We start from the raw sequence: 17763 nt of genomic DNA, 5'->3' as shown, positions 1-17763 counted from the left end.
ACCCGCCATCAGGATTCGAACACAAGACCACCTCTCCCATCTTGTGGTTACCAGCAACAGATATTCAGAAGCATTGCTGCCTCCAACTTTGGAGGCAGAGAAGAACTACCCTGGCTAGTAGCCACCCACAGCCCTCCCCTCCATGAATTTGCCTAATTGGTGGCCATCCCTTTTTCCTGTGGCAAGGAGTTCCATAGTTTAACTATTGTGCTGCATTCTTTTATCTGTTCTGAAATATCCACCATTCAGCTTCACTGAATGCCCTTGACTTCTGGTGCTATGAGAGAGAAAGAGAGAAACCGTTTCCCTGTCCACTTTCTTCACCCCGCGTAAAATTTTATGAACTTCCTCACCTCTTCCTAGCCTTTTCTCTAAACTCAGAAGTCCCAAACGCTACAACCTTTCTTCATGTGGGGAATCACTCCCATGGGTGCAGCCAGGGGTGAGGGGGACAGCTGTCCCCCCCCAAAAAAATCAAGCAAATAAATAAAAATACTTAACTAAAAGTAGAAATCATCAGAATATTTGAAACGGAAATGCTTGCTGAAGTCACTAGGATGATGTTGGGGCACATTCTCGTGACACAAATGACAAGCCGGCTGAGCGATAGACAGTGCCAGACAGATGAGGAGGACAGGTTGGGGTCCTGTAGCCCACATAACATAAATCCTGGTCACACCATCCCCTTGATTGTATAAACTGCCCTGGTAACTTCCTCTGAAGTGTGGGGTACAGCTATTTTGGCTTAGATTACCGTATTTTTCACTCTATAGGACGCAGCGGACCATAGGATGCACCAGACCATAGGAGGGGGAGAACGGGGGGGGGGGAATTCTCCCCCTCTCTGCTCAGCGCCCCTTCAGCGAAGCGGCAGGAGAAACGGAGCCCTTTCCATTTCTCCTCCCGCTTCGCTGAAGGGGCACTGCACAGAGAGGGAAAACTGTGCAGCGCCTCTCCAGCGAAGCAAAGCCAGAACACCAAGAGGGATCGGTGTGCACCGACCGCTCTCGCTCTCCAGGCTTCAGGCGGCTATCCGCAAGCCTTCAGAGCACAGCGAGAACTCCTGCTGCGCTCTGAAGGCTTGCGGATAGCTGCCTGAAGCCCCTGGAGCGCAGCGGGAGTTCCCGCTGCACTCCAGTGGCTTCAGGCAGCTTCAGCGAAAGCAATGCGAAGCCTCTGGGGCGCGGGGGGAGCTCTCCCTCTGCGCTTTGGAGGCTTCGCGTTGCTATCACTGAAGCTAAGGAGCCTGCATTCGCTCCATAAGATGCACATACATTTCCCCTTAATTTTTGAAGGGGGAAAAGTGTGTCTTATAGCGAAAAATACAGTAGATCAGGGATAGCCAAGTTAGCTCCTTCCAGACGAACTTGGACTCCAGTTCCCATCAGCTCCATCCAAAATGGCCAATGCTCAGGGATGATGATAGAAGTTGCTGTTCAACAACGACGGCTTCTTCGGGGATTAGACGGACAGGCGTGGGATGCTGAGAACTGCCCTTTCCACGGGGATTTAGGGTAGCATCTCAACACTTGGGGTGGCCAATCTTGACGTTGCCGGACCACAATCCCATCATCCCTGATTGCGGGCCATGTTGGGTGCTTTAAAGGGAGACCAACAAGATCTGGAGGTCGCCAGAGTTCAGCTTTGGTCAACCAGACAAGCCCAGAGTCTGCATATCGTGGTGCATTCCAGACCAGCACTCACCTCCACGCACACTTGACGTAGTTGCCATGGCGGTCCTTGCCGCAGTTGCCATACATGTCGCCCGCCCGGTTGACGTCCCGGAAGCAAGCGTCAGGAGCCGGCCAGGCACCTGTAGGTGGAAGCAGAGTTGAAGTGAGCTCAAGGAGATGGGGCCACCAAAAGGCACATCTCTCCATTTGCAAGCAACTGCCACAGCCGGGTGTCCAGGAACGTACAAAGACAAGGAAAGTTTATTACCATCCGCTTTTTGTTCAGTATTTAGAGAGAGGCTTTGGAACCCAGCCTCTTGGATAATGGCGTTGTCCCAAGTGACTCTCCCATTTCCTCATTCATCATCAACATCATCTCCTCTATGGGTGCCACTACATGCCCTCTGTCTTTGAGCTCTTTGCTCTCCTACTTTAAAGGCCCACCAGGTTCTGGGAGAGGGTGTATGTGTCTGGAATGCTTTCTAATTTATTTATTTATTATACTTTTCAAATATTTATTATACTTTTCAAATATATGCATTTCACTGATTCTGCAATCATTTTGACATTTCAAATCTTGACTTCCTTCCCCCTTTCTGCAGTTCCTTAAATTTATTGAATATCTTCTGCATATCCAGATTCGCTTAACTTACTCGTTTTGTTTTTTTAAAAAATATGTTTATTGCTCAGTTTCCACATAACAAATTATCAAACCCTGTAATCACATACATTATTTTTTCTCACAAAGCCAGCACAACACCCAAACTGCAACTCCCAAACTCTCCAGAAGATGGTGCTTGTTCCTTAGCTAAAATAAAATATGTGGACGGTCAGTTCCAACCAAAATGCACAGTCTGGTGCCCATAAATACTGTGGTGTGTTCAAGATGTTGTTGAAGTGCTGAACTACTTGGAAGGTGCTTAGCTGAAAGACTAACCGCCGCAGTATAATCTGCAAAATCACTTAAGATTACTATCGGGGGAGATTCTGCTCCTGGTACCTCAAGCTGTGGAATAGGTGTCTATCTGTATAACGTGCATATGTTATACAGTGGTACCTCTGGTTGCGAACGGGATCTGTTCCGGAGGCCTGTTCGCAACATGAAAAGCGCACAATCTGAAGCGCCGTATCTGCACAGGTGCACAGCATGATTTGGCGCTTGTGTGCATGTGCGAAGTGCGATTTAGCGCTTCTGCACATGTGCAAGCGGCGAAAACCGGAAATAACCCTTTCCGGTACTTCCAGGGCGCAACCTGAAAAAACGTAACATGAAGCAAACGTAACATGAGGTATGACTGTATGCATAATAACATTCGTTGTTGGCACCCGTGTGTTTCAAGAAGCAATGGAGTGCGCCTCTGAGGGTGAAGTCAAACTGCTGTGTTAGCTGTACCCAAAGTGACCTCTCTGGGAAGTAAAAAGGTAAAGGTAAAGGACCCCTGGACAGTTAAGTCCAGTCAAAGGCGACTATGGGGTTGTGGCGCTCATCTCGCTTTCAGGCTGAGGGGGCTGGCATTTGTCCACAGACAGCTTTCCAAGTCACGTGGCCAGCATGACTAAACTACCTCTGGTGCAACGGGACACCATGATGGAAACCAGAGCGCATGGAAACGCCCTTTACCTTCCCGCCGCAGTGGTACCTATTTATCTACTTGCACTCGCATGCTTTCGAACTGCTAGGTTGGCAGGAGCAAGGACAGAGCAACGGTAGCTCACTCCTTCGCAGGGATTTGAACCGCTGACCTTCTGATCGGCAAGTCCTAGGCTCAGTGGTTTAGACCACAGCGCCACCCGCGTCCCAAGAGCAAGCCTGGGAAGTATGGCCCAAAGGAAAGCAGAGAAGGCAACTGGCTGCAGGAGTTGCCGGAAAGAGATATACAAGGCGCCATCCAACTGCCTTAGGCACTCCACTCTGGATTTGTTCCTTACCTTTTCTTCTTCTGAAGATATCCCACAAAGCAATAGAAATTTAGGTTCAGAGCTTTCCTTCTCCTAGATTGGCTTCCTTCCCAGGTGGGCGAGCCCCACCTGCCCCTCACTTCGCCCTACATCATGTGCAGAAACCGCCTTCTTGACCATTGGCTCCACTCTTGGTCTCATCTGCTGAACACGCCAGAGCCTGTCTTTGCATGCAGGGTCCCTAACTCATCAAGGGTTGGCAACCCACTGGTTCCCCTCACCTGGTTTAGCCGGCCAGTCGAAGCCATTCCCAGGGTGTGGCCCCTATTGCATGCTGACAGCTTCTAAGAGCCACAGGTGACAGCTGAGTGCAGGGTAGGGACCAAAGGTGAACAAAAGACCCCAGAGGTAGCGTGATATGCCCCCGACCAGAGGTACTACCCCTCCCTTAACATCCCTGAAGGAGCGTCTCCACCCCCATAGTTCTGCCCGGATGCTGAGGTCCAGCACCGAGGGCCTTCTGTTGGTTCTCTCCCTGCGAGAAGCCAAGTTACAGGGAACCAGGCAGAGGGCCTTCTCGGTGGTGGCACCCGCCCTGTGGAATGCCCTCCCAACAGATGTCAAGGAAATAAACAACTATCTGACTTTTAGAAGACATCTAAAGGCAGCCCTGTTCAGGGAAGTTTCTAATGTTTGATGTTTTATAGTGTTTGGGACGCAGGTGGCACTGTGGGTTAAACCACAGAGCCTAGGACTTGCCGATCAGAAGGTCGGCGGTTTGAATCCCTGTGACGGGGTGAGCTCCCGTTGCTTGGTCCCTGCTCCTGCCAACCTAGCAGTTCGAAAGCACACCAGTGCAAGTAGATAAATAAGTACCGATCCGGCGGGAAAGTAAACGGCGTTTCTGTGCGCTGCTCTGGTTCACCAGAAGCAGCTTTGTCATGCTGGCCACATGACCTGGAAACTGTGTGCCAGCTCCCTCAGCCAATAAAGTGAGATGAGCGCCGCAACCCCAGAGTCGGCCACGACTGGACCTAATGGTCAGTGGTCCCTTTACCCTTTACCTTTAGTGTTTTTTATATTTTGTTGGCAGCCTCCCAGAATGGATGGGGTAACCCCGCCAGATGGGTGGGGTATAAATTATTATTATTATTATTATTATTATTACCTATACATATAAAAAAGAGATCATTGTATTTGTAGCAGAACTGGGGTTTATTTTATAAATAATAATAATCTTCCTTCTCAAGATCAAGGAGGGTGATAGAAAAGGAATCACGATTCTCACAAGATTCCACCCCTCTGTAGGAAAGGTGTAGAGAGGGAAGGATATGTGTGGGGCAGGGGAGGCGCTCACCTGGACCCCACAGCTGGATGCATTGCTGTTCGTGGGTCAAGCACATGCCGTTGTTGCAGTAAGCCTCTCCGTAGGAGCACATTGAGCCATCCAGGAGGTAGACGTTGCTGGGGCAATAGGGGGAAGCCCCTGTGCAGTATTCGGGCAGGTCGCAGGATCCGGCCGGCTCTCGGCACATGGTCCCAGCTGTCTTGAGCTACAGAACAAATGAAGACAAGAGAGAGAGTTATTGAGCAGTTAAGCTGGATGGCTTTTAAGTTGACGTATTTAGCATCCAAGACCAGTGCTAATTTATTATTTTTTTTAAGGACCCCTGGACGGTTAAGTCCAGTCAAAGGCGACTATGGAGTTGCTGCGCTCATCTCGCTTTCAGGCCGAGGGAGCTGACATTTGTCCACAGACAGCTCTCTGTGTCATGTGGCCAGCAGGACTAAGCCGCTTCTGGTGCAACGGGACACCGTGATGGAAACCAGAGCGCATGAAAATGCCGTTTACCTTCCCGCTGCAGTGGTACCTACTTATCTACTTGCACTGGTGTGCTTTCGAACTGCTAGGTTGGCAGGAGCTGGGGCAGAGCAATGGGAGCTCACCCCATCGTGGGGATTCAAACCGCCAACCTTCTGATCGGCAAGCCCAAGAGGCTCAGTGGTTTAGACCACAGCGCCACCCAGTTGAAAAGCAATGGGTTGTGTTGTTGTTTTTCTACAAGTGTCTTTCTTTCTTTCTTCTCCCTCTCTCCCCGTTAGCCTAATAAAGAATCACAGAATTGTGGAGTTGGAAGGGACCCCATCTGGTCCTAGAAATGCGGGAATCACAGCGAGATGGTTTGGAATACCTTGCAGCCTTCGCAACAGTCGCCGTGGGCACACTCGCTCCCAGCTTTCAGGGTGCAGTTTTGTGGGTTGCAGCAAGGGTTTGTGCATTCCTGGAAAGAGAGAGGGAAAAGAATGATCACTGTGATGATCGCCTGGAATAGCCCTCTTAAAGCCAAGGCTCTCCGAGAGTGTGACATGCCACACAGTTGTGGCAGCAGAGGGTGGCAAGCTTGAAGGGAAGATTCAAGGACAATCAAAGGAACATTTAAAGCCCTAAATGGCCTCGGTCCAGTATATCTGAAGGAGCGTCTCCACCCCCATCGTTCTGCCCGGACACTGAGGTCCAGTGCCGAGGGCCTTCTGGCGGTTCCCTCATTGTGAGAAGCCAAGTTACAGGGAACCAGGCAGAGGGCCTTCTCAGTAGTGGCACCCACCCTGTGGAACACCCTCCCACCAGATGTCAAAGAGAAAAACAACTACCAGACTTTTAGAAGACATCTGAAGGCAGCCCTGTTCAGGGAAGCTTTTAATGTTTAATAGACTATTGTATTTTAATATTCTGTTGGAAGCTGCCCAGAGTGGCTGGGTATAAATAATAAATTCTAAATAAATTATTATTAATAATATTATTATTATTTGGCCCCAGCACCTCTCAGTACAGAAATTCTGATGCCGCGAAGACGTACCTCCACCTCCCCGCAGTCGCATTCCTCGCCGTCCTCCAGGAATCCGTTGCCGCATTTCTTGCCCACCACCAGGTCCTTGGTGTCAGGCATGTTGAAAAGACACATGCCCCCCCCTCGGTGGAAGTAGCTCTCCAGTTGCTTCCGACTGCAGGAACTGAAGACTTTCGGAAAGGGGTGGCTGCAGAGACACAGGCAAAGAGGAGCGACTGTCAATATTGATGAATTGAATTTGCATACAGTGGTGCCTTGCAAGACGAAATTAATCCGTTCCGCCAGTCTCTTCGTCTTGCGGTTTTTTCCGTCTTGCGAAGCACGGCTATTAGCGGCTTAGCGGCTATTAACGGCTTAGCGGCTTTAAGAAAAAGGAAACAAACTCGCAAGAACTCGCAAGACATTTCGTCTTGTGAAGCAAGCCCATAGGGAATTTCGTCTTGCGGAACGACTCAAAAAATGGAAAACCCTTTCGTCTAGCGAGTTTTTCGTCTTGCGAGGCACCACTGTACCGCCTTTCTTCTACAGATCTCAGGAAGGTTCACAACTTAAAAACACAAGATGAAAACAAATAATAGTAATCATCATCATCATCATCAGAGGGGCGTTTGAGGCGTAATGGACTTTCAGATTGCAAAAAGCTCGCATCATTGGATCAAGTTCATTAATTTGTTGAATTACCGGTAGTTAATTCTGTTTTAACTGTGCCATAAATTGTTACTGTTTTATTGTGTTATTAATTTCTGTGGTGGGACGTGGAAACTATATATATTGTTTATTTTATTTTAAATGGGTTAAAGATTGGAAATTCCTCGTAGATTTTTTTGCGTGAGAAAGAAAAAGGAATAATGATATCTGGATTTGAGGATGGAAGATAATGTTTGTTTAAGGAAAGTGGCTTCATTGGGGGTTAGATTGGATGGGGCAAAGTGAATAGTTTTTTTAAAGTAGACAGGTGAAGAATCAGAAGTTCTTCATTTTCCGAATCTTATTTTGCGATCTTTCTCTTTTAACCTCTTTCTACTCTATTTATCTCCCTCACCCCTTTTTTGTGTTTTCATTGTATCTAGATAAAAGTCTTGGTTTAGTTTTCTTAAAAACAGGGTGGCGATGTTAAGTTTTTGTCTCTACAAACCTTAATAAAATTTATTTTAAAAAATGAATAATGCTTTCCATAAGGTAGGGAGGGCACAGGGGATGAGTCCGTGGAACCGGAAAGTTTGGGACCCACTGCTCTAACCACTACACCCCACTGCCTCGCCCTCAGCCTCCTGGGATGGCGCTCCACCACGGAGCCAGAGCTTCTGCCCAAATGTGTGGCTTGTGCATGAAGAAGCCTTGTCCCACTGCCCCCATCCAGCCCAGAACCCTCTCTCCAAAACCGACTTCCTCCGTGTGATTTATTTCGGTGCACTGTTTTGCCTTGAAATCCGAGCCCCGTGGTCTCCTTGACATTTCTCCTTCCCCCTCGACAACGACTCTTTTGTGCGACAGCCGATCCCGCCGCCAACGTCGGCAGCACAGACACAAGCACTGGGGGCCCCAAACCCTTCGTGTCTTTAAGTCTATAAACAGCCTCGTGCCGGGTGCTTTCCGGAGAGGAGAAAGGCTTCAGTGTTTTGTGCCGGCTGCTCTCAACACGTCCGACAGACACGGAACAAGACCCTTGTTTCCCAACATGTGGCTTGCTTCCGAAAGACAACTGCACTCGATTCGCTCTCCCCCCCCCCTTCTCTCGCCATTGTACATCTGTCTCCATTTTTGCATCCTTGCTGGCTGCAAGAAAACCGGCTTTAATTTCTGGGGCTGGTGGGGCTGTGCCCCTGGCTCCTGGGGAAAGCAGGGGTTCTGGATGGCAGCGGGGAAAATAAAGGAAGGGAAATACAGTTCGCAGGGTGGGTTAACAATCAATCCCTCTCCATAGGGAACTCTGGGAATTGTAGCTCTGACAGGGGAATAGGGGGGTCTCCTAAAATCTCTCAGCACTCTTAACAAATTATAGTTCCCAGTGGGGCTCAAGCAAAGGCTGTTTAAAGTGGGTATCTAATTAAAAGACGCCTGCTTCTTGGGAGAAAAGCAATGACAAACCTAGACAGCATCTTAAAAAGCAGAGACATCACCTTGCCGACAAAGGTCTGTATAGTTAAAGGTATGGTTTTCCCAATACAGTGGTACCTCGGGTTACATACGCTTCAGGTTACATGTGCTTCAGGTTACAGACTCTGCTAACCCAGAAATAGTGCTTCAGGTTAAGAACTTTGCTTCAGGATAAGAACAGAAATCGTGCTCTGGCAGCGTGGCGGCAGCAGGAGGCCCCATTAGCAAAATTGGTGCTTCAGGTTAAGAACAGTTTCAGGTTAAGAACGGACCTCTGGAATGAATTAAGTACTTAACCCAAGGTATCACTGTAGTGATGTATGGAAGTGAGAGCTGGACCATAAAGAAGGCTGATCGCCAAAGAATCGATTCTTCTGAATTCTGGTGCTGGAGGAGACTCTTGAGAGTCCCATGGACTGCAAGAAGATCAAACCTCTCCATTCTGAAGGAAATCAGCCCTGAGTGCTCACTGGAAGGACAGATCCTGAAGCTGAGGCTCCAATACTTCGGCTGCCTCATGAGAAGAGAAGACTCCCTGGGAAAGACCCTGATGTTGGGAAAGATGGAGGGCGCAAGGAGAAGGGGACGACAGAGGACGAGATGGTGGGACAGTGTTCTCGAAGCTACCAGCATGAGTTTGACCAAACTGCGGGAGGCAGTGGAAGACAGGAGTGCCTGGCGTGCTCTGGTCCAGGGGGCCATGAAGAGTCGGACACGAATAAACAACTAAACAACAATAACATTGCCCAGTGTGTCATTGAGGCTTTGACAAGCCCGTCTTTGGTTTCCCTGCCCCAAAACTTCTTACCCTGTAGCAGCAGCCATGACACAGCCGCCCTGGGACGCCGTGGCCTCAACGCAGCATCCCTCGGGGTCGTGGCTCATGCCGAAGTTGTGGCCGATTTCGTGGGCCATGGTGGCGGCCGCTCCAATGGGCAGCTCTGAATGGTCCTGGGAGAGAGGATTGTGGTCATCAATTTCATTAGCATCATCACCTAATTCATCCCCTGCCGTTCGCCAGGAGGTGCCAGGGCTGCGATAATTCAATCAAAACTAGAACAGGTTACAATCCCAGGAATTTTTTGGGTGGGGTCCCTGAAAACACACAGCGAGGGGAAAGAGGTAGGTCCTTCAGCAGGGCCGGATTTAGGTTTGATGTGGCCCTAAGATACTGAAGGTAATGGGGCCCTTTATATGTCCAGCTGTCCTTTGCCATGAAACCAGTCCATGCAGAAAGTAGGCACCCTATACAGTCATACTTCATGTTACGTTTGTTTCAGGTTACGTTCTTTCAGGTTATGTCCCACGGCAACCCGGAAGTACCGGAAAAGGTTACTTCCAGGTTTCGCCACTTGCGCATGTGCAGAAGCGCAAAATGACGTCATGCACATGCGCAGAAGCGGCGAATTGCAACCCGCGTGTGCGCAGACGCACCGCTGTGGGTTGCGCTCTTTTCATGTTACGAACAGGCCTCTGGAACGGATCCCGTTCGCAACCAGAGGTACCACTGTATATAGAAATGAGCAAACCAGTGATATTTTAGGGAGCAGGCGGGGCCCATGACTTACATCATAGGAGCCTACACAACACAAAACACTGTTGCTGTATGTAGGTTTTATTTTATTTGTTTTTTATCTTATATTCTTTATCTTATATTTTATTTTTTTATCTTATATATTTTTATCTTATAAATTTTTTATCTTATATTTTTTTAAAAAAATGGGGGGGCCAAGAGGCTGGGGCCCTAAGCTATAGCTTGTTTAGCTTATACGTAAATCTGGCACTGGTCTTCAGCGTTCGCCGGAAGCTGTACAGCAAAGGAGCAGGGGGGACAGGACACACATGCAGGGGGAACCTCTTCAGGCTAAAGGAGAGGAGAACATCAGAGAATCATAGATTGGGTCCCCCAAAGGTCATCCAGTCCAACCCCCTTAAATGCAAGCAAAACCAGGGCCACATTTCAGAGGCTCAGGTTTGGCCGCAGAACCCCTTTTAGACAAACCAAACCAAATCTACCCTGTTCCTGCCCCTAAAACCCAACAATGCTTGTTGATATGTTCAGCAGACTCTCCTCCATTGGCAGTTTTTAAGCAGACACTGGATGGGTTCTTTAGCTTTGATTCTCGCATCGAAGGGGATTGGACTAGATTACCCTTGTGGGCCCCTTCCAACCCTACAATTCAAAGATTCTCCAATATCTGGGGCCTTTTCCCTGCAGATTTGGGATGGGAACCCCCAAGACACCGAGACCGGCGGCTAACTGAGGTTGCACCCGGCAGAACCCAATTCTTCCTCTCCCCCCCCCCCCAGGTAAAGTGCCTCTTCCTCCCACGAACAAAGAGGATAATTTTGCACAGTCAAAGGAGATGCTGTTGAGCAGCTTTCACCAACCAGATTGCCATCCTGTCACTTGAAACTACAACTCCTGAAATATACTCAGAGTGGAGAGTGGATTTCATGCTCTTTATCCAGCTCATAGTGGTGAGGAGGAATGGAAGTTCCCCCAGAACGTCTGCTTATATACATTATTTACATAATGGGCCCCACGTGATTGGCTAATTCCGGGATTCTTCTGTAGACCAATCAGGTTGCGGATTCACTTCCACCTGGAGCTGGATTGGGTGGCTCTGGTGGACCAATCAGACTGCTGCATTCTGGATCCTATTGTTCTAGGACCAATCAGACTGCTGCATTTTGGATCCTATTCAACTCAGTACATAACAACTCCCATCAGCCCCAGCCAGCTGATGGGAGTTGTATTCCAAAAGAGCAACCAGGTTGTGGAAGACGGCTCTAGATAGCAAGAGGAGGAGCCGCCATCTTGTCCTTACCATGCTCACCCCACCGGAGTTTTCCGCACTGCACATTCCCTCCAGCGGCGCCATCCCAATGGTCGTCCCGACAAAGGTCATCCCGCTGTGGAGACAGCCAAAGGAAGGGGGAAAACAGAGGGAAGAGACTATGGATAGGGGCCCCTGATAGTTGGAGCAGCGTTCTGGCCAGATCCAACCAGACACTTAAAATGACCAGAGCTTGTGGAGTTCATTGCAAGCAGCTCTCCTGCTGAAAATCTGCTTATGACGAGATTATGAAAGACGGTTACGACAGCAAGAATCTAGGTTTATCTTTATGTTCAAAACATAAAAAGGACTCAATTCTGAAATGGATCTCAATTGTTTTATTTGATTTTTACATTCTGGCTGTTAAACTGTACTGTATCTTTAATCTCCTGGTTATAAGCACCTCCTGGGGGTCGGTTTTTTAGGTTTCTTGCAACATGCAGTCAGTAGCAGTGGTTACATAACTTTCTGACCACTGCTCCATAGCTATTGTTGTTATACAATTCCATTCACCATATAGATGGGGTATGTACTTTTGAGTTTATATTGAATTGGCATTATAGTTCATGCGTATAAAGGTAAAGGGACCCCTGACCATTAGGTCCAGTGGTGTCCGACTCTGGGGTTGCGGCGCTCATCTCGCTTTACTGGCCGAGGAAGCTGGCGTACAGCTTCCGGGTCATGTGGCCAGCATGACTAAACCACTTCTGGCGAACCAGAGCAGTGCACAGAAGCGGCGTTGACCTTCCCGCCAGAGCGGTACCTATTTATCTACTTGCACTTTGATGTGCTTTCGAACTGCTAGGTGGGCAGGAGCAGGGAGCGAGCAACGGGAGCTCACCCCTTCGCGGGGATTCGAACCGCCAACCTTCTGATTGGCAAGTCCTAGGCTCTGTGGTTTAACCCACAGCGCCACCCGAGTCCCTTCATGTTCATGCGTACAGTTTGTAATAATTTGAGTTATTGTAAGTTACCATGTATATGCAGGTCATCGTTTCAATAATTCATTTGCAGTTTATGAAGCATTTCTGTAGCCTTCTGCTGTGCTGAAGAAGAATTCCACGAAATAGTGAATATATCCGGAATCACTGTTCACTACGTCTGTTTGCAGACCACTTCGGCAGCATTGGACATCATAAAACAAAGCTTTACGGCTTGTTTTCACCAGATAAGAATCTGACCTATTGCTTCTTTCAGAGACTTGCATAGTCTACAAAGACTTTCAGAGACTTTTAAGACTTATGTTTATTTAGTTCTATGTTTTCAAGAGACTCCATCAAGAGTGCACATTTTGTGACTTTCAGAGATTTATAAAATTTCTGTCTATTTGGTTTTTCAGAGGGTGCATATTTCATATATTTCATATTGTTCAATGTTCCGTATGGATTATATAAAGAGTTTATATCGATATTGCATTGTTGTGCTTGGTCATCGTGTTGCCTTGGATATTACTGACAATCTACTTATGCAGAGTGGTGCAGTGGTTAGAGCGCCGGACTTGGGAGACCAGGGTTCGAGTCTGCACCCAGCCACGTGGCTCACTTGGGCCAGTAATTTGCTCCTCACCTTAACCTACCTAGCAGGGTTGTTGTGGTATTGCACTAGGAGGAAGGAGTACCATGTACGCCACCTCAAGGATGAAAAATGCAATCGATAAAAAATAAAATAAAATCCTGATTCACTTCCACAAAGCTTACGCAGTGGCTAGATCATTGTCCAGTCTTTACTGAACATTTGTTCTGATTCGTTTAGGATTTACACACTCTTACGGCTCATCTGCACTAGGCGTTTAAAATACTTTTATTCCAATTTAGGAGGGATGCGGGTGGCGCTGTCATCTAAACCACTGAGCCTCTTGGGCTTCCCAATCGGAAGGTTGGCGATTTGAATCCCTGCGATGGGGTGAGCTCCCGTTGCTCGGTCCCAGCTCCTGCCAACCTAGCAGTTCAAAAGCACGCCAGTGCAAGTAGATAAATAGGTACCGCTCCGGCGGGAAGGTAAACAGCATTTCCGTGCACTCTGGTTTCTGTTACGGTGTCCCGTTGTGCCAGAAACGGTTTAGTCATGCCGGCCACATGACCCGGAAAGCTGTCTGTGGACAAACGCCGGCTCCCTCGACCTGAAAGCAAGATGAGCGCCACAACCCCATAGTTGCCTTTGACTGGACTTAACCATCCAGGGGTCCTTTACCTTTACTTTACCTTACCTTACCTATTCCACTTTAAATGTCAGAGTTCCCCCCCCCCCAAAAAAAAAACCACTGGGAAATGTTATCTGTTATCTGTTAACGGTGCTGAGAATTGTTAGGAGACCTCTCCGATCACCCTGACAAAACTACAATTCCCAGAGTTCCCTGGGAAGAAGGGGTGGTTTGAATCTGTGGTGTGGGTGTGTCTCTGAGCCCATTTCCCACCTCAATTAATACTGGGAGCTGTAGTTTGCTAAGGGTGCCAGGGATTTGTAGATCCACGAGGGTTAAGCTACGGTTCCCAGGATAAACGGGAAAATGCAATCAATAACAACACACACTGTGGAAGGAAAATTGCATTGCAAATTCAGAGAAGCGCGAATTCTGGAGGACAGCTGCATTTCGGTTCACGTACCGGTTTGGAAAAAATAATAATAATGGGTGGATCATTTCATTAAAATGCAGGGGAAATACCCTACACACACACACACACACACACACACACACACACACAACCCACCCCCTAGCATGAGCCACCTTATCTATAACTGCTTCTGAAACAACGACTCACGTCAGCAGCTGGGCATTGTCGTGCTTCTTCCGAGCCTTCAGAGACTTTTTCCACTGCAGGAAGGACATGAGCGAGGCATGAGCATCGCTGCTCAGGCTGCACTGGTCCCTCTCGGTCCAGACCTCAAGGCCGATCAGGGCCACTTTGATATTCAGGGACCTGTAAAACTGGGGAAGAGGAGCAGGAAGAGAGGAGGAGGGTTAATAATAATAATAATAATAATAATAATAACAATAATAATAATAATACAGTCATACCTCGGGTTGAATGTGCATCGGGTTGAGTGTGTTCAAGTTGCACTCTGCGGCAACCCGGAAGTAACGGAGCGCGTTACTTCTGGGTTTTGCCGCTTGCGCATGCGCAGACGCTCAAAATGACGTCACACCCGTGTGCAGAAGCGGCGAAAAGTGGCGCGCGCATGCACAGACGTGCTGTCACTACTTACGTTTGCTTCTAGATGCGAACAGGGCTCCGGAACGGATCTTGTTCGTATCTAGAGGTACCACTGTAATGGACCCATAGTTCACCTGCAAGATCACCTTGCCCACTTGACTACAGTCATACCTCGGGTTACAGACTTTTAAGGTTGCGGTTTTTTTGGTTACGGACCCGCCGAAACCTGGAAGTACCGGAACGGGTTACTTCCAGGTTTCAGCGGTCGCGCATGCGCAGAAACGTTAAATCACGCTTTGCGCATGCGCAGAATTGCAGAATCACAGCGCATGCATTCTGCACAGATCACGTTCACAACCTGAGCGTCCAAAGTACTTCGATCTGGCTCTGTTACGGGTGCCAGATAATATCCTGCTCTGCATCTGTAAGAAATCAATCTTTCAGTGTGGCAGCACCTCTGGAACTCCCCGCCTATTGAGGCAATTTCACTAAACACTTTTTGGCATCTGCTAAAGGCATCTTTGTTTCTCAGGCAAGCCTCCCTGTACATTATTAGCATTGCTAGGTATTAAATTTGTAGGCCACCCTTCGTTCGAAGATCACAGGGCGGTTCACCACGTAAAAATACAGTATGTATTTTAAAACCAAGAACAAACCAATAAAACCCCATCCCACAAACACATTTGGAATGTTGGTGTATGTTTTAATCTGCTTTTAGTTTATTGTGGAGTTTGTCTTTTGCATGTTTTAAAGAGTTCATAGAGTTTGAAGAGACCACTGGGGTCATCTAGTCCAACCCCCTGCAATGCAGGAGTCTTTTGTCCAGTGTGGAACTCGAACCCATAACCTTGAGGTTAAGAGTCTCATGCTCTAACTGACAGATATCCTGGGTTCAAGTTGTTTTTACTTATAGTTTTATTGGCTTGTTCCCTTTGTAAGCTGCTCGGAGGGTTTTGCTTTTTGAAATCAAGTGGTGTATAACTTTATTATATGAAATAAATCAGTGTGCTGTTAGCCCCCAAACACTGTTAAGTCAGGCATAATAATAAGAATTAATAATAATAATTTTTTATTTATACCCCGCCCTTCCCAGTTCAGAAAACCGGGCTCAGGGTGGCTAACAACAAATTTAAACTTACTACTTCTACTTAATTATAGAAGTAGCAGAAAATACGGTATAAAAACGTGAATAACAATAAAATTCAAAGTTCAGAAATCAATTTGGGGGAAATCCATCTAATAATCATTAGATAGTCACCAGGGCTAGTTGGCTGCATTGGTCCTACTTGGGCCAGCGAGGAGGCCAGGGGAGAATTATCTGTGGGGTCTCAGAGTGGGTGATCTTCATAAAAGGGGAGAGGGAGGGAAGAGAAGGGGAATAAAAGATCAGGCTGAATTCAGATTAAAGGCCAGGCGGAATAGCTCTGTCTTACAGACCCGGCGGAAGGAGGTTAAATCCTGCAGGGCCCTAGTCTCATGGGACAGAGCATTCCACCAGATTGGAGCCACCACTGAGAAGGCCCTGGGCCCTGGTGGAGGATAGTCTGACTTCCTTAGGGCCCGGGACCTCTAAACGATGGTTATTCATGGACCTTCAGGTCCTCTGCAGGGCAGGGCAGGATAAGTGGTCCCGTAAATACGAGGGCCCTAAGCCTATGGTCCTCCACAACTCCCTGGGACTGGTGGTTGGTCCACTGGGGCAAGTGGGGCTCTGCCCCACTAATCTCAGTGCGCCAGCCCCACCTGCTTAACTTTTCCTTTACATCCAGCCCAGACGGCCAGCTTCCCCTTCCTTAGTCTCTGCACTGGCCTTGTAGAACTCAGCCTGGAGGAAGAGGACTAAACCAGAATTACTTGGCTCAGGCTCTCGTTGCCTCTGGCGCCACCTAGTGTCAGACTCCCTGCCTCCTGTCCTACCAGGTCTGATTTGCACCAGCCACCACTGCTGTGGACTACCACTCCCAGCAGACCTGACCACCGTTTCCTGATCATTACTGGGGCTGATGGGAGTCATAGTGCAAAGCACCCGGAGGGCACCAGGTTGGGGGCAGCTTGGTCTGTGCTGACTTATAGCACCTCTTCGGGTTTCAGAATGGAGTCTTCCTCAATTAGCTCAGCTGCTAAGAGTGTGGTGCTGATAACGCCAAGGTTATGGCCTGATCCTGCTCAAATCATAGGAAAGCTGCAATGAAGGAATATGCAGCTGTCCGTTCCGGGGATCGAACCTGCAACCTTGGCGTTGTCAGCATCATGCTTTAACCCGCCGAGCTATCCAGCTCCAGGGCTCTTTTTATGGGCTTATGTCCTTGATGTTCAGAATAGGTCGCTGTGGATAACCCAAGTTTTGCTGATAGTCTCTGAGTGATTACCTTGTCCACGTAATTCGCGATCTCCAAGATCCGTTGCTTGGTTTGCCCCAGATTTTGCTTTTGAGATGCAAACTGGGAAGGAGACGGTGGAAGAGAAGGGGGAAAGGGAGAACAAGAGAGGCAAAGGAACAAATTTAGGGACATTTCTTCAGCCGAAACTAACACACACTGCTGGATGCTCTTTGAAGAATTACTTCCCCCACGATGCACGGAATATGTGAGAACGACTGCGCTTAAATTCAGAAGGATCTGTCTTCATCCAAACCAGCGGGTCCCAAACTTTATCAAGCCTTTGGTTCCTTAAACTCACCCCCAGTTCCCCTACCCTAGAAGAAGCGTTATTCAGAATAGCAGTTTGCATGACCTGGTAAGAAATATTATTATATTTGTATACCACCTTTCATCTGCAGACCTCAAGGTGGTTCACAACATAAAAATACAAGTTAAAAACACAAAATACATAATAAAAATAAGAACAATACAATACAATAACCCCCCCCCCATTCCTTGAATGAAGGGCAGTATATAGATAATAAAAGTAACAACAACAACAACAACACCACATTCAAAGCATTCCCCCAAGAATCCTGGATACAATAAAATTCAAAATACACTTTTAAAATTCAAAACACACTTTTGAAATTCAAAGCAGTCACAGCTGATTCACACTTATTCAGAATCTAATTGACACCAATCACTTTAACTCATTCAACAAATTTGATCCAATCTCACTGCCCCATTGGGGAGGAAGTACTGCCCACGTTGGCGATCCTTCATCTGCCTGGTGCTTTCCTGGTGTAGTTCTGGACTACAACTCCCATCATCCCCAGCCATTGCTGATGGGAGCTAGTAGCCCAAAACATCTGGCACGGACCAGGTTAGCA

At 47.9% G+C, this 17763-nt stretch overlaps 1 protein-coding gene across 2 annotated transcripts in view; it reads right to left on the bottom strand.

The window, feature by feature from the left end:
- Positions 1-17763, bottom strand: part of ADAM33 (ADAM metallopeptidase domain 33) — an 87656-nt gene that overhangs the window by 20342 nt on the left and 49551 nt on the right. For both annotated transcript variants that reach the window (XM_028744300.2, XM_077933718.1), the window contains 8 exons: positions 16880-16951; positions 14118-14284; positions 11350-11434; positions 9327-9469; positions 6431-6608; positions 5765-5854; positions 4930-5125; positions 1705-1813 (listed from right to left, as the gene is read on the bottom strand). In XM_028744300.2, coding sequence (XP_028600133.2) covers positions 1705-1813; positions 4930-5125; positions 5765-5854; positions 6431-6608; positions 9327-9469; positions 11350-11434; positions 14118-14284; positions 16880-16951 — 1040 coding nt within the window. The remainder of the gene's footprint in view (positions 1-1704; positions 1814-4929; positions 5126-5764; positions 5855-6430; positions 6609-9326; positions 9470-11349; positions 11435-14117; positions 14285-16879; positions 16952-17763) is intronic.

This window comes from Podarcis muralis, chromosome 9 (assembly GCF_964188315.1).
Source record: "Podarcis muralis chromosome 9, rPodMur119.hap1.1, whole genome shotgun sequence".
In the NCBI taxonomy this organism is placed as follows: domain Eukaryota; kingdom Metazoa; phylum Chordata; class Lepidosauria; order Squamata; family Lacertidae; genus Podarcis; species Podarcis muralis.
This window is presented reverse-complemented; position numbering and strand designations above follow the sequence as displayed.